The sequence below is a fragment of the Takifugu flavidus genome, chromosome 10 (genome assembly GCF_003711565.1).
Source record: "Takifugu flavidus isolate HTHZ2018 chromosome 10, ASM371156v2, whole genome shotgun sequence".
NCBI classification, from domain to species: Eukaryota; Metazoa; Chordata; class Actinopteri; order Tetraodontiformes; family Tetraodontidae; genus Takifugu; species Takifugu flavidus.
In genome coordinates, this window is record NC_079529.1 from 5930863 (window position 1) to 5946431 (window position 15569).

A 15569-nucleotide genomic window follows, 5' to 3' on the forward strand; every position below is an offset into this window, starting at 1 on the left:
TTAACACAATTGTGAAATGCCGTCAGTGTTTATTTAGAAACTGCGGTTGGTGTAAAAGTTAACCACAAGTCAGACTAGTGAATCAGTTCAGATCCCCCTCTGAGTAATGGAATTAAACAGTGCTGGCAATTATACTGTCAGCATGGGCCCCTCACATATACAACCACACTGAGGTCCAACATGCTTGTTATAGTTACAGAATCAATGCTTAAAAGCATTGTTTCCTGCAATGCATCACTTGGAAGAACCAAGCATTAAGGCTAGTTTTGGTTCCGAACGCCCAGTGGTCACTGACGGTATTGCACAACCGGGGTCGGATCCCTAGAACTATTTTTAAACCTCAACAAACTGAAAGGGTAAAAAAAAAAGGTGATGCAGGATAAACGGCACTTGTCAGGAACTGGGGTTAAAATGCATACCTGCGTTGTTTGATATGCTGCTGTCCGTATTGTTAACTTTGACGCTTTTTCCATATTGTGCTGGCACAAAAAAAAGTGTCAAAGTTAAAGTGCTGTTTCTGACTTTGAAATCACTCCTATCCTGTTTTGAGTGTATTTACACATTTCCATGTGTTCATCTCCTATCTGATTGCAGCCTAATCTTGAGAAATTGCATTTGAATGCAGAGGGTGGCACTGAGTGGGAGGCATATGTTGACACTAATTTTAAACTGTCAAGATGGGAAGATGGAATGTTCCAAAATATAGAAAAGGACTTTGTGGTATTTTGTTGTGATATTTTTTGCTACAGTCAAACAATGAACCTATTAATCTTCCGATTCTTTCTGGAATCTCCTGGCCAGCTCTCAGTGAATCGACACAGCATGTGTTTCACAACATTCCCACTGCCCTTTTGCCTCCATCTTCCTGTATTTCTCCACAGTCTTGTTTCTATGTCATCCCTCACCTCCTCATATTTCTGGCTCCCTCTTTTATTTGGATCCTCTCCTCCTTCCATCCTGCTAGCTGGCTGACCTAAATCCTGCGCTGTTTTGGAGCTCCGCTCTGGGCGATGCAAACTCTCCGCGGCTCTCTGCAGCCACGCATTTCCTCCCCTGTCCTCGCACAGTCACTGTGTGCACGGAAGAAAGCGAGGGCTGTGGTCAGGCTAATGAGAAAAAGGAGAGATGCAGAGGAAGACGGACAGGAGCGTGTCAGTGAGGGAGAACAGCAAAATCACTCCAGGTTATTTTAACGCAACAAATGCCAATAATGATGATGCACATTTGAAAGGGTTTTAGTTTAAGGGTTTAGTTTTTGCATTTTCAAATATCAGTCTCCCTCCCCCCTTTTCCCCTGTGACACACCTGGAAAAGCAGCAAAGGGGATGGAAGCTTTAATGGCTCGCAGCACAAACAGCTCGTTTCTCCCCACCAGCCTCCTCGTGCACCTTGGAGAAGCTCCTGAAATTTTCATTAGAAACTTCAGATGTGAGTGTGTTGCAGAATGGCAGAAACAAATCCATAATGGATGCGATTTCAGCTCTGCTGCGGGCTAACATGGGGAGCTTTTTAGGGTGTTTTCCTTTTACTGGGACCTTTGGTTTCCACTTTATAACCGTTACGCTACATCTTTCACAAATCTTTCGAGCTAGCTGATGGCAACATTGAAGCAATAGGAAAAAACGGGAATAAAAGTTCTTCTGATCACCAACTGACGAAGCCAAAGCCAAAAATCTATTTTAACGGTGCGATGAAAGGAATTTGACGGGACTGACTTATTCGGGGTAGGAAGAAAAGCTGACAATTTTCAAAAGAACCGCTGCTTTTTATAGATTAATTTATGCCCTCTTGACAATTACCTTTCTTCTTCATTCATTCTTTTCTACCCCCACGTGAGCCCAGTTTGCCTTATTGTTTCTTTTAATTTCATCCTGTGACCTGTGTTTTTCTGCCATCTCCTCTCAGAACGTGGAGGACCATGTGGCCTTTGTCATCACCGTGCCGACGGCGCTGGCCATCTTCCTGGCTGTGTTTGTGCTCGTCTGTATCGAGTCGATCTTTAAGAAGCTCCTCCGTGTCTTCTCCCTTGTCATCTGGGCCTGCCTGGTTGCCATGGGTTACCTTTTTATGTTTTCTGGAGGGATCATCTGTCCGTGGGATCAAGTAAGACACGTCGGATTTTCTGTGAACACTTCAAATTTTTCTCACAACAAAGAAAGTCACCTCAGTATGTGCAGACAGCTGTTCCTCACATCTGTGTGGTTCCTTTCTGAAGGTGGTCACTAACACCTAAAGAGGTTCTGACCCGATGCAACCTGAGATTGACCCCATCGACACCCCTGTTCTAAACAGTGAGATGAAGGAAGGGAGATTATATGTGCTGGGAAATCAAAGGTGTCCAGCACCACCCTGATGAGTGCATAAATCTGCAGTTATAGCGACGCTAAATAAATCACATTTCATAATATACAGCATATTCGCTGAAGACCAGACAGAAGCCATCTCCATTCACATGCAAATCCGACAATTTATTCCAGCCAGTTTAATTGCCATTGTTTCAGTGGCGAAGGAACAAAGAAATTACTCCAATTGTGTCACCTTATCATGTTCAGTGTTTGCAGCAAAAGTCACATCTCTGCATGATCCTTGAACAAAAAAGATGATTAAATGATTTTTTCTCTCTACTTGGGGAAAAATGAAAACCTGTATCACCATTATTATCTTGCAGGAAGGATTTTTACGTCTCCACTGAGACCGATTAGCAACCATAATAGTAGAAATACTGAAAAAGTGCAGCCAGCTGTATTCTTCTTGAGACTTTAATCACTTCTGGGTTTATGGGTCTTTTTGGCTCCTTCTTTAGACATCCTCCTTTTCATAAATGATTTTACTTTCCCTGTCTGTCTGCCCACGTTGAACCAGACCAAACCAGATGTTTCATGTAAATCCACAGGGGATTTAGCAGAGAGGACATCAAATCAATCTACGATGTACAAATATTTGTACAAATCAAATGACGCAACCACAATGATTACAGAAAAGTTCGCTCAGAGCTGACTGTCAGTAGCCAAAAGTTTTTTCAATTTAGTTATTCTTTTTTTCTTTGAGCGAACGATCCTCCTTCATGACCCTGGCTAGTCAGAAATGATTTTCTGTTTTTTGTGTTTCGGCATGTTTTATTTTAATTCATGCAAATCTGAGTGGAGCCAAATTATTAGAAAGCTGAATATCATCCTGCGCTAAAGGACATGTCAGAATTAAATAAAACAAAAATTGTTCAAGTGCTGTTCAACAAAATCTTGTTGGACAAGCACGCATTTGAAAATTCTACATAAATAGGATCATTTGAATACATGTATTTAGAATCAGGGCTTGGAATCTGGTTGCCCTGGTGTTGCTGCGTAGTTGCTAAGTGGATGGCTGCTCTGGAGAAGAAGCTGAGGGAGGCAAAGTAAAAGTCAGACTTAATTAATGTTCTCTTTGATCTGTGTGAGGATGTAGCCATGGGAAGTAGGGGAATGAAACATTTGGGTGGGGGCAGGGGGTGCACGGTGTTAACATCTCATATGCCAAGTAGATGTGCATCTAAGCTCATTTAGACTGTTCGCTTCTGCCCCCTTGCGAAGTGAATAGTTCCCATTAACACACACGCACACACAGATCAAGTTGCTACGACACGTGTGCGCAGTAACAGGCATTAACTACTGACATAAAGCCACACGTTAAGTTATTGGGAAAAGTTCAGGCTTAATGTGTTGAAAACCAGGGAAATGATGTGTCAGTTATGTATACGACCTGAAGTTAATTGGTTAACTTGACAAAGAAAGAAGCCAGAAACTGGGCGAGAGTGGAGTTAATTATTTATTTGTGAAAAGCCTTCAGCACAATCAGAGAGGCGTCTCCAAATATCTGTCAGGGTTTGCTTGCTGATTCCCTGATCCAAATGTCAATATGAGATGGCGCAAAGCAAATAATGAACAAGATCATTAAACACAGCTGGTATCCAAGAATGATGCTCAATGTGGCCCAAAGATGATAAATCGTGAGTCGTGCAGATGAAGGACGGATGGAGGACAGACGTGGGAATGATGCTGGGTGGATCCAGAACTGATGCCCCAGAACATAACTGAATACCAACTGCACCCAAAGTGAAAAATGAACTTAGCATCTGGTGATGGATGCAGGCAAAAAATATGGATAAAGTGTTGCCCCATCTTTATAGTTATACCAATTTGCAAAGGCCCATGTTGATTTAAAACAAAACAAACATGACAGTTACTTCCAGTTAAGTCTATTTAAATTGTTGCTTGAGAATGCATCGCTTCAAAGTTTTGCTTATTGCATTCAACAGTCAGTGATACTAAAAAACAGGACAAACCATGTGGATACCGTGACAGGACGAGACCTAAATTAAGCCTGTTTTTGGGAAGGATCACAGACAGTCGCTTGTGTTTGCACCATCTGTTCAAACCCTCAAGACCACCACTCACCCTTGTTTGGGGGCTCAGCGTCCTCACCTAAAAGGTGCTCCACTCTTCCAACCGTCCCAAACCAGATGTCACTTTATTATCAAAGTTATTTCTCAATGTAACCAAATTGGCTTGCAGATGTGTTTCAGTGAAAGTGGCTATTCTCTTAATTTTTTTTTATGTCCTCCCATGTTAGTCTCCCCCAAAAGGTGCAGCACAGCAGTAAACTGAGAGGACTCCTCCTTTGCTCTGAGGAAAAATATAAACGCTGAGTCCAGATGGAACCTGAATCTACGTGATGCCAGTTGCATTTGCGATCTGGTAAATGAAGTAAAACTGACTGTCTTCATCAGCAGCAATCTCTCTCCTAATGGGTGGAGGTGGAGGGGTGGCGTAGTGATGTAGCAGATAGATTATTTGCATAATCTTTATTAAGGGGAGGAGATGGCTGCATTATAAACAAGGCAAAAGAAGCTGCATGTGGTAGCCGACATTCTGCAGATGTTATAAAACCCCCCGTCTCCCCCCCACACACACATCCAGAGCTATTTTGTACATTTGCCCATTTAAAACCTGAAATCAATTGGATGTCTCTTCCCACAAAGCCCCCCTGTGTTTGCTGACAGCGAGGAGATGAGCTTATCTGTGCGGTCCAGCCTTTACCCCTTCCTCAGTCATGTCAGGGTTCTGCGATTCCTCTCCTCTGCTCTGTCACTCCCACTCCCTCCTCTTCTATCGGTCACGGACATGCCCGGAGGGGCTCGGGCACACCCTTTGAGTCTTATTAGACACTAAGGAGTTAAGCATGGTGGAATGGTTCAGGAAGTAGAGGAGCAAATGGAAAACCAGGCCAGGGTGAAGAGGTGGAGGGGGTGTTAAACTTAGGTCAGGCCCACACCCTTTTGACAGGCTGTTTAGAGGAACACCCAGACAGGCAAGGAGAAAAGGGACATTTGCCCCCGACAGCAAGGGCAAATGTAGTCTTTTTTGGCTAGACGGGCATCAAAAATTCATCCTCTTACAATCTCCAGCTAAGTCAGCTGCCCCGCCCCGCCCCCCCAGCCCCAATGTCAGCTGACACCTCAGATGATTCCCTCAAGCCTCTCCCAGTTTGCATCTGACCTGCTTTGTCTTCCTGCTCCCATTACAAGGCGAACAGCAAGCCCCTGGACTGAGAATGCTTCAACCCATTATGCCCCCCCCCTTAAGTCACCATTAAACCAGTGTATAAAACAGAGGGACATCGTCCAGAGCAGGACCAACCAACCGCCGCCCTCGTCCTTTTCATGCTGGCTCGGATTTAATCAATATCACTTCCATTGAAGCTTGTCTGGTGGAGCCCCAAGGGTATCTTTGCTCTGGCTCGTCCCGGCCGAGCATTTTCTTGTTAGCACACAAAAGAGACAAGACGAGTGTGTGCCGCGAAATGTAGATGAATGCAGGTTTTTGGAGCCATTTCATTCCTGAGTCAACCTGCGCTGTGGAATCAAGTCTGCATTTTTACTCTGACCATAGAAATGCACAGCTGCCTTCTTTCAAGGAATGTATGTACCGGCAGGCTACACACACACACACACACACACACACACACCACACACACACACACACACACACACACACACACACACACACACACACACACACTGTGCACGCTGTAAACTAATCCCCCCTCTACACCGTAGACAAAAAGCCTGATGTAATCTGACACTCCTTCTCTATAATTTGTTTTATGAGCTCTCTTCAGTGTCATTATTAAGGAATTGATTCATTCCACCGTTGGCCACATAAAGGACATAAAGCTTTGTCTTCACGGCCAGATAAAGCCTTTACACACTTGTTTTGGTCACTGTAAAGGAAGCCCCCCGCTGCAGCTTTATGACTCTGTAAAGGATCAGACGTGCAGGTCAGCAGGTGTCTTCAGCCCCATCACATTTCTGTTTGTAAGAGCACAGGATTACGTTACAATTATTTTGTTTTTTAAGATGATGACTATCTATATTTAACAGATTCTGTGGGGATTATTTTACCTTCTTTTCTTTGTTAATAAGCATTGCTTTAACAGTTTGCTAAATGCCACTGTGGCATTTGCAACTACCTCCTTTAAAGCACAGCTGCATAAATAGAACTTAATTCATGTTGCTAAAAGTCATAAGAAAATCCTGCACTCACTAGAATCTGGTCCCTGGTATCAAGAAATAGGACAGTTATGGATCATTTAAGTAGAATATTTTATCATTTTTCCAGTATCAGTTAAGACCAGATATTGAAGCTGTGATGCTCAATAAGGGTTGACTTTGTTCTGGATTGTAGCCCCTCCCTGCTTAAGAATGCATATATAGTTTATAAAATGGAGCGGATCCTTTTCTATTGATAGTCAAAATAATATTTTCCATCGTGTAAAGAGGATTATTGCAAACCCTATTGAATTGCGTAGACATATTAACAGCTTGAGTCGAACTGCATTTGAAAATCAATACTGTATATTTTGGCTGGGTTTGCTCCTCGGACTGTGACGCCTGTAGCGGAGGTTGAACCAATAGGCTGCACGGGTCCATACTTAAAGTTCCTCCCCGCAGCTCCGCCAATAAGGATAATCCGTGGCAATCTGTCAAAGCGGAGGTGACCTTGCGGCACCTGCGGAAAGGAGAAACGGTCACGTATTGGAGTGGCCACCGAGGGGCTGACCCTTGCGCGCTGACTAATTACCCCTTGTGCCAGTGCAGGAATGAGAAATCCACCTGGCTCTGGCTCAGGTGTGGCGACAGCTGCAGGTGATTTTGGTATTGGCTCAGTCCTAAAATCAACTTTAATTCTCCATATGTTTCACGTTGCAGTTCCATCATCCATTGTGAAATAATGTATGACGTGGCTCCGCACGTGACTGAGCAATTCCCGTCGGCTGCAGACATTCCCACAGCAGGTTTTGACTAATTATTCATTTAAACAGGGACTGAAGCTCGGCCGATGCAGCCGCATCACATTAGCATGTAAAGAAAATGGGTTCTCACCAATTTCCCGCAGAAGTCTTAATTATATGTCCATCAAGCGGAAGCCAAACGACTGTTTTCCAGCAGTTTCTCGGAATTATGTATGCATTTATAATTACTGCGCTATATATTTAGATGGACTTTTTTTTCTCAGCCCAGCAAACAGACATCCTTCCTGTGCAGCAGCAGTGTGGTTGGATAGAAAGGTCAACGATTCCGCGACTGCTTCTGCTTAAATTAAGAAATTGCTTCATTCGTTTCTGCAGCTTTTAAAGGGAAAGCGGAAAGAAACAGCTCGTCCTGGAATTAAAATGTGTTTCGTGCTTTTTCCCTTTCATTTTTCTCTTGAAAATAAATGGAATAGACTTTATTGTTCACCCCCGATTCGGAAAAAACGACTGATTATGGCTCACTGGATCACGGCAAGCTTTAAAAGTATCCTAAATTTTTGCCAGTCCACCCGTAATCTACCATTAAATCCACCATCGCCACTCACTATTAATTACAACCAAAAATAAATGCAAAATAAGTTTTTAAAAAGTCAGTATAAACTTTACAATAGTTTGTATGACTGTATATTAACATTTTAAAATGAATACAAGCTAAGGGCACATTTTAGATGCTTTCTACAAAACCTCCTTATAATAAGTGGTTTGTAGTTTTGATTGGAGCCAGTTATATATTAAGTTGTCAACATATCAAGGTGCTGCTGACATTTTCTCAAAAGAAGTCTCCGTATGGGAGGCTGACATCCTTCACTGTGACAGACGTGTTGCGTAACTCAATCAAAAGCTCATGATGAACGTTTGACCCGAACTCACTTTCTTTTGGCTGCAGTAAAATATGTCTTATACTACTTACAATCACCAAATATTAAACACACACACACACACACACACACACACACACACACACACACACACACACACACACAACAAGGTCAGTCTTTGAAAGCTGGTGACTTTTTTTAAGTGCCCCCTCCCCTGCTGTGCTATGAAAGGATGTTTGATTAAAATGTGTTTTTCCCCCCTAGAAAAATACTAAAAATGCTAAAGAAATAGCGAACTATCTCTCTTCGAACTAACATAGGAACCCTCTGAATTTGGAAATGAATTATCTTGTTTTGAGTGGAATTATTTCCATCTTTATTACATGAAAACAGCTAGGAGGTTTTTTTTTCTTTTTTCCACCTGAATATTACAGAAGAAGCACTGTTTCTCCTCCTTCTCACTGGCTCCCTGCAGCCTCGTCCCACAAACAACCCACCAAAGGTTAGCTGGCACCTGGTTGGCTGAGGACACTGGCCCCTTTCTGTCCACACACCAGAGGAACTCCTTTAACCGGGACAGCAGGAGGATTATTTAAGTGTGTCTGTGTGTGTCGGGGAAAAAGCACAACTAAATAAGGAAATGCTCTATATGCTATCAGATTACTATCAGAGACAATGAGAGCATTACAGTATAGCGCATGTTTTGTTTTCTGATGGCAGCATCCATGGATGTTTTATTTTTCTGCACTCGTTTGATGTCTGTGGATAAAAAATCTTAGACTGAACACGCAGTTGTGCTGTGATGTCTCGTGTTCCAAGGCCCGACACATCTATCTGTGGATTCTGTCTTTCTGTTTGCCTCCCCTGCAGTTTTTTTCATAAGTCCACCTCTCTCTCTCTCTCTCTATCGCTCCGCAGGTGTCGTTTTTCCTCTTCATTGTGTTTGTGGTTTACACCATGCTGCCGTTCTCCATGCGGGACGCCATCATCGCCAGCGTCCTGACCTCTGCCTCTCACACCCTCGTGTTGAGCGTCTGGCTCTCCCTCACAGTCGATCACATGGAACCAGTGGTGTGGCAGGTAGAAGCGTTTCTTTTCTTACAAAACGTGCACTTATTCCAGAACGTTTTATTTAGCCACCGTGCATAATGTTGCTGGGCACTTTCTGACTCCTTTCAATCTAATGTTTCGAACAGTTTGCTTATAAAATGGAGTCTGATTATTCCGTTCTGCATTTCGCATGCAAACACATTTGACCTTTCACTTAAAAGTTGGGGTAAGTTTGCATTTTCAGTGAGTGATGGAAATTTTAATGCATTTTTTTAGACTTCAGAAAAGGTCACCGTGGTTCCTGCAGCATCCTTGTTTCAAGCAAAACATTGGGGCAGTTGGCATGAGCTCAGATGAGCGATTTGGAAATGAATGAGAGCATTCTTAGTTTTTACATCTTTTCTGTCAGCCGTTAACACATCAGGGTCAAGAGGATGATGACACTGGAGTGAGAAACTGGAAGCTTCTCTGCGGGGGTCAGAGTTCATTTGATTTATCTTCAATCTGAATCACTCCCAAAGCTCTTCATACACGCTCTCCCGCTGAGATGACCTTTATTCTCTGTTTATATTCCATGCATGCTTGTCACACTCTGAATTGTTATAAAGGGTATACTTGGATTGCTGGTGCCCCACTCTTGGAAAACTGGGTGTCACGTAACAAAGGCAGTGTTGGGAAAAGGCAGGCTGATACCAAATCGGCAGTGGAGACGGCCTGCCAGGCACGATGTGTCACTGCCAATGGACTCCTGAGTAAACACACACTCTGCCAAATCCCAGCCGCTGTGTGTTTTCGCTGTGTGCTGTCAATCACTCCCGTGCAGCATTGTTGTTTCCCGTCAGTTTGTCTGTGGCGCTCCAAGACGAGCTCGGGCCGGTGGGTATGGTGCCCGCGGACCTACCAGGTGGTGGTTGCATGTATGTGAAATATCCTCCCCCCCATGAGGGAAAGTTAGGTTGTTTCTTTAAAACCGCATCCGCAAACTCATCAGACTTCTGCTTTTTTTTTTTGTCACAGTGTTTGTAATTGATGTCGTGTCCACCCGAAGAATCTTAAACACGTAATTAGGAGAGAGCCCAGACCTCATTTTGCAGGTAGCCGTCGTCACTTTGTTCCGTTCATTGTTCCGTAATCAGGCGTCTGTAGGACAAGTTCATTCAGAGGGATGGATCGTGAAACCCGAGGCGTTCTCCCATCTGTGCTCGCAGCAACAAAATGAATGAAGAAAGAGCAAAACTGATGCACATCAACATCTAATCCTGCTCTCTTCCAGCAGCATTTGGTGGTCAAGGGTGGTGAAGATGCTTTTTTACATTTTAGTGGTGAAGAAGATAAAAATCTTTCTATGGTACCAAGTAAGCGTTTGCAGCTTGTTTTTAATTAGTTGCCCGGCTGCTCCCCAAAAATGGAGAGAATTGAGTTCTAAAAATAGCTGTTCCAATGCGACAAGCTTAATTTGTTGTTCTGTTAAACACGGCTACGCACGTCTCTCTGAACACAATGCATTGAGCATCAGGCAGAGCGTCTGTGAGGTCTGAGGGCATTTCTCTTTCATCCCAAACCTGGTTTATGATTCTGGGCAATCTGCTTATTGGAGGCATTATACACAACCACAAACTATGAAAAAGGTGCCTGTGCTGGACCTACGTCAGCCATCAGGACGGTCAGCATTGGGGAAGGATAGAAGCGTGCTGTCTCGGGCATCCTCTCCTCCTTTCTAAACCACTTTGTGGAATAGAAAAAGCTCTTATTTCTTTATTTCCTCCCTTTTTTCTCTTAGAGCAGAAGTTCAATATCATCTTCCTCTTGTTCAGTCACTTGTTTACTTACTCTGAGGTTGAAATGGCCATTTCATGCTGACTCAGCAAGAGACATTGGATGTGTTCTTATTCGAGGGGACGGAGAAAGGAATGCTTGATTAATGCTTTGCTTTGCTAAGCGTATTGACATAAAAAGAGACAATTTCCACTCTCTGTAATCTGTCTATTTGTTAAAAGTTTTTTTTAATTAAGAAAAGCTCATGTTTGACTGTCTTGTCTTTTCTATACACATCGGAAATATATTACCTTAAGGTGCAACTTCTCCTTATAAATGCTCAAAATCCTGGGCTTTTGTGTTACCATTTTAATAAGCTTCCTGTTTTACTCTCTTGTGTGCTGACCTGAACTACACTTCCTCTCTTTGTTCTCATCCTTCCATCTGTTTTGTCCAAATACAATTTGTCCTCACCACCAGAAGCTTTTAGCTGTGCTATAAACCAGACGGCTAACAATCTAGCATGCTTCAAAGTCAATAACTGCATACAGTTGATAAATGGCAAACATAACAGGGCAGGATGTTGAATAAGGCGGCCGTCGAGCCATCGAGCCATATCACGGTGTCCATGACTCAGTGCTTCAACAAATAAACAGCTTCTGGGTTCGCTCAGTCTGATTGAGTTGAACAGTCAGTCAGCTGTGAGACTGAATGATCCGTCGTGATGCCTTCAGAGCGTTATTAAAGTTCAGAGGCCACTCGTGTGTGTCGCTCGGGGGTAGAGGACGAGACACCGGAATGGATTTATAATCTCTACTTTTAACCGTCTTTATCTGGCAGCTAATCAGAACCAAGTGTTCTGACCATAAACCTCAACCTGGTAACTACACGATCGTTGTGAAACTCAAAATTGACTGAAAATTGCAGAAGAGCTTGGATTGCATGTTTATGTTTGGATGGAGAGAGTGTGCAGGCATTTTCCTCTTGGCTGTCAGTCCAATCCCTTGACAGGCAGACGAATTGCGGTTCCAATGGGAACACCGAAGCTGGCGGACAGGTGGTCCGATGGAATTGCTGCTCTGCAGAGCGTTGCTGGTTGAGGTACATCGCCAGACGCGTCACCTGACTTTACTAATTAATTACATGGCTGTTTTGGTTTATTTTTTTCCCTTTCTCATTCCATTGTCATTCCAACCCCTTTTTGGGTCGTGTGTGCTCGGGCAGCACAGAAACCCACAGGTTTGCACTTGTTTGGTGGATAAGACGCTGTTCTGAACGCGGTGCTCATTAGCGGTGTTCAGAGCTGAGGATGTAAAGGTCATTGTTTAATATGACAATCTGCCGGGGAAAAATGTGGCATGGAAGCTTAATGAGCGCCGCACTACTTTTCCTGTGGCAACCACTGTGTTCAAATTATCACGTTAGAACAACTTAGTTTTGCCTGCGTCCGGCTAATTGCACCATCTGTCGTGGTGTTCACTGTATTACTCAACACACGTTGGTAATACTCTTATCTAATCCTTACCCTTCAATGGAATAACTGTTGATGTCATGTTATCCCCAAGATTCTTTTTACTCCAGGAAATGTACAGTAATATTAACTGGGTATTAATAGAAATATATTAATCTTCAGCAATATGGAATAAGTAGATCTATTGTGACATTTTCTTTTGCCAAGAGTTGAGTGATAAAACTGTCATCAGACATTATTTGTAGCTGTTCTTTCATCAAAATAAAGCGTTTTTTCATTTGAGTCAAGTCACTACATGGAATAGAGTAGATTTAAAAAGCTAAATTTGTGATGCTTATTGGAATATGTGATATATGTGCATGTGATTTTGCTACATCTGTCCTTCCATCACCAGTAGGATCGTCCCCTCGTGGTCCTGTGCGAGGTTTGTCTCTGCTAAAAGGGACTATTACTGTAAAAGCCAGAAAGTAGTGATTCAGCCTGCTGTAGCAGTAATCACCATACACACACATGCACACACAAACCCCCCCAACACAAAAACATCCCCCATATGACATTGTGGGGACACAGTAATACATTACATTACCCAGGTGCCTACTCGAGGCCTAACCCATCTTAACCCCCAGCCTAACCTAAACCCAATTTTAACCTTAAATCCTTTGAAGTTGTGAGGACCAGTCTAAATGGCCCTATTTTAAATTATGAATTTACGTTCTGATGGATTTCACGGAATTCAACTATTTTTCAGTCAGCAATATTTTTCCACAGCAGTTTTTACTGCTGTGCATTCATGAATGTCTCATTAACTTTATGAACATGTGCATAGTTCTACTGCACATACAAGCTTCCCAGGGAGTATTAAATGAAAAGGAACCATGCTGACAAGTCGATGTTGTCAAGGCCATTAGTATTAACAGTCCTGACTCATTAATGAACCAGCACACTCGCCGAAGAGGAGAAAAGGCTCTTAATTTGGTGCGGATTGATTGTTCGGGTGATATTTTAAAATAATGTATTCAGCAGTCTTGTTTGCAGGGAGTACAATGCCTACATGTTTCTCCTGCATCCTGAGATTTACCCCAGACTGTTCTCTTCATCCGTAAAAGCCAGAGCACCACGCTCATCATCATCATCATCATCATCATCATCATCATCATCATCATCATCATCATCATCATCATCAGAAAAACATAAGATATCAGCCTCTCCTATCTCTGCCTGCAAATACAGCAAGTTGTATATAATTTACACACGTTACCCTGCCGCCTGTGAGATGCTCTGGATTATTCTCACAGAAAGCTGAGGTTTATTGGCGCATCGTAGCAGATCTATCTAAACATAATCTGGCAACGAATCCTTGCTGGAAGTAATCTCCTCTATAGGCTGTTGCCTTCAAAGAACGCAGGCCGTTCCTATATTTCTGGCTGAATCCAGCTGATTTAAAGATATGAAGTACTTTATATGCAACACTGCACGCAGGTCTGTCAGCGAGATATTGGAGCTTTTTAAATAAATCGTGAAATATTTCCCCCTCAGGTTCAGATATTTTTCTTTTTCTTTTGTTTCTTTTTTTCCCCGTTTGTTTTGTAACAAAGAAATTGAGATGTTGGCGCAGAGAATGACAATGGTGTCGAGGTCAGATTGTGTCTCCCCTGAGGTCGGCTGACTTGAATCCATTGCTTCAGAATTGACCCGATTGACCGAATGTTGTGCTGGAGTTAATGACTAATTCAGCGACTTCTCCTCTCCCTCACTTCGGTGCACAGTTCTGGAGGAAAAGTTGCTGTAATGCTGACTGAGAATCGTTTTGAGTTTTATAGACGGTGTCGTTCAGATGCGGCAATAAATTCCCAGCAAAGGCAGCGAGCCACAGAGCAAATCAGTCGAATAAATGGTTTACCCACTCAAACAAACTAAAAATCAATCAAACTGGAGTTAAAAATAAAACTGAATGCATATCCACTTCTGCTGTTCTTTTTGTTGCTGCTGGTGCCAAAAGCTCATTTTAGTGGTGCTGTGATGAAAATCTGTTCAGATTTGTGTCTGAAAAGAGCAGATTTCAGTGTTCAGTGTCCCGGCAGGTTCACCGTGATGCTGGATAGGAGCGAAAATCAGACTGTGATGAGATAACATTAAACCTTTGTTTTGCTTTCTATCACAAACTATTGAGCTCAGCATTTTGGGGTCACACAAGGTCTCCGTGTAAGCTAAAATCCATGATAGTTATGAAAAATATGCCTGCTGCTAAGTTTGAGTACTCTTGAATAGATATGAATTTCGACCATTTAAGCTTCACAAAGAAAGTTTGCGTACAGTTTGAGGAAAATCAAATTCTTTGTCAATTTTTGGCGCTTCTAAAGCAGTTAGGTTGACCTCCAAAGATGAGCCGTCTTTTAAAAAGTCCCGTGGAGTGGAACCTGAACGTTGACAATCAGACCCAGTTATGCTAAACCGAGTGCTAAATCGGCTGGTTCTCATGAGTTGTGTGACTGCTCGGTGACAGAAACAATCTGAGCTTCCTCAGAACTGCTCGTTAGTCCAAATGAGCCTCGGTGGTATGGAATCATCAACACTTCTTTGTTCCAGACCGTGTCAGGAAGTTTGAATTTTAAATAATACATGTGTTTAAAATGTGCCTAACTAGAACCAATGAACTACCAGGAAGGTTTGCCAGTGATTTCGGACACAGCCTCGCCCCCACCCCCGACACACACACACACACCACACACACACACACCACACACACACACACACACACACACACACACACACATCGATTTTAAAACACAGCATTACACGTTATCCTTACTCAAGGGTGGCAATAATTAACAGCACGCATTCATTCATGTCATTCATTCATGGCCACGGCTAAATGGACTCTGCAGTGGGATGTGATGTTAATAGCAGTAATTAAGAAACAGATAGGCTTCGTGTGGGCTCAACATGAACTCAAGGTAAAGTGTTTTTATAGACACTGTGTTGGCAACTGGATTTATTTACAGGGCATAGGTTGTATTTCTGATTTATCTTGCTGTCACAGTTCAGCAGCATGGAGATGATAAAGTGTCTGTACAGTTATAGTGAAATAATTAAAATGTTCACATGAAGGTTATTTTGGCCCAACATTC

At 42.8% G+C, this 15569-nt stretch overlaps 1 protein-coding gene across 1 annotated transcript in view; it reads left to right on the forward strand.

The window, feature by feature from the left end:
- The window catches only part of adcy2a (adenylate cyclase 2a), a 34330-nt gene that overhangs the window by 1210 nt on the left and 17551 nt on the right, over positions 1-15569 (forward strand). The window contains exons 2-3 of the mRNA XM_057045143.1: positions 1906-2103; positions 9084-9245. Of these exons, the coding sequence (XP_056901123.1) occupies positions 1906-2103; positions 9084-9245 (360 nt within the window). The remainder of the gene's footprint in view (positions 1-1905; positions 2104-9083; positions 9246-15569) is intronic.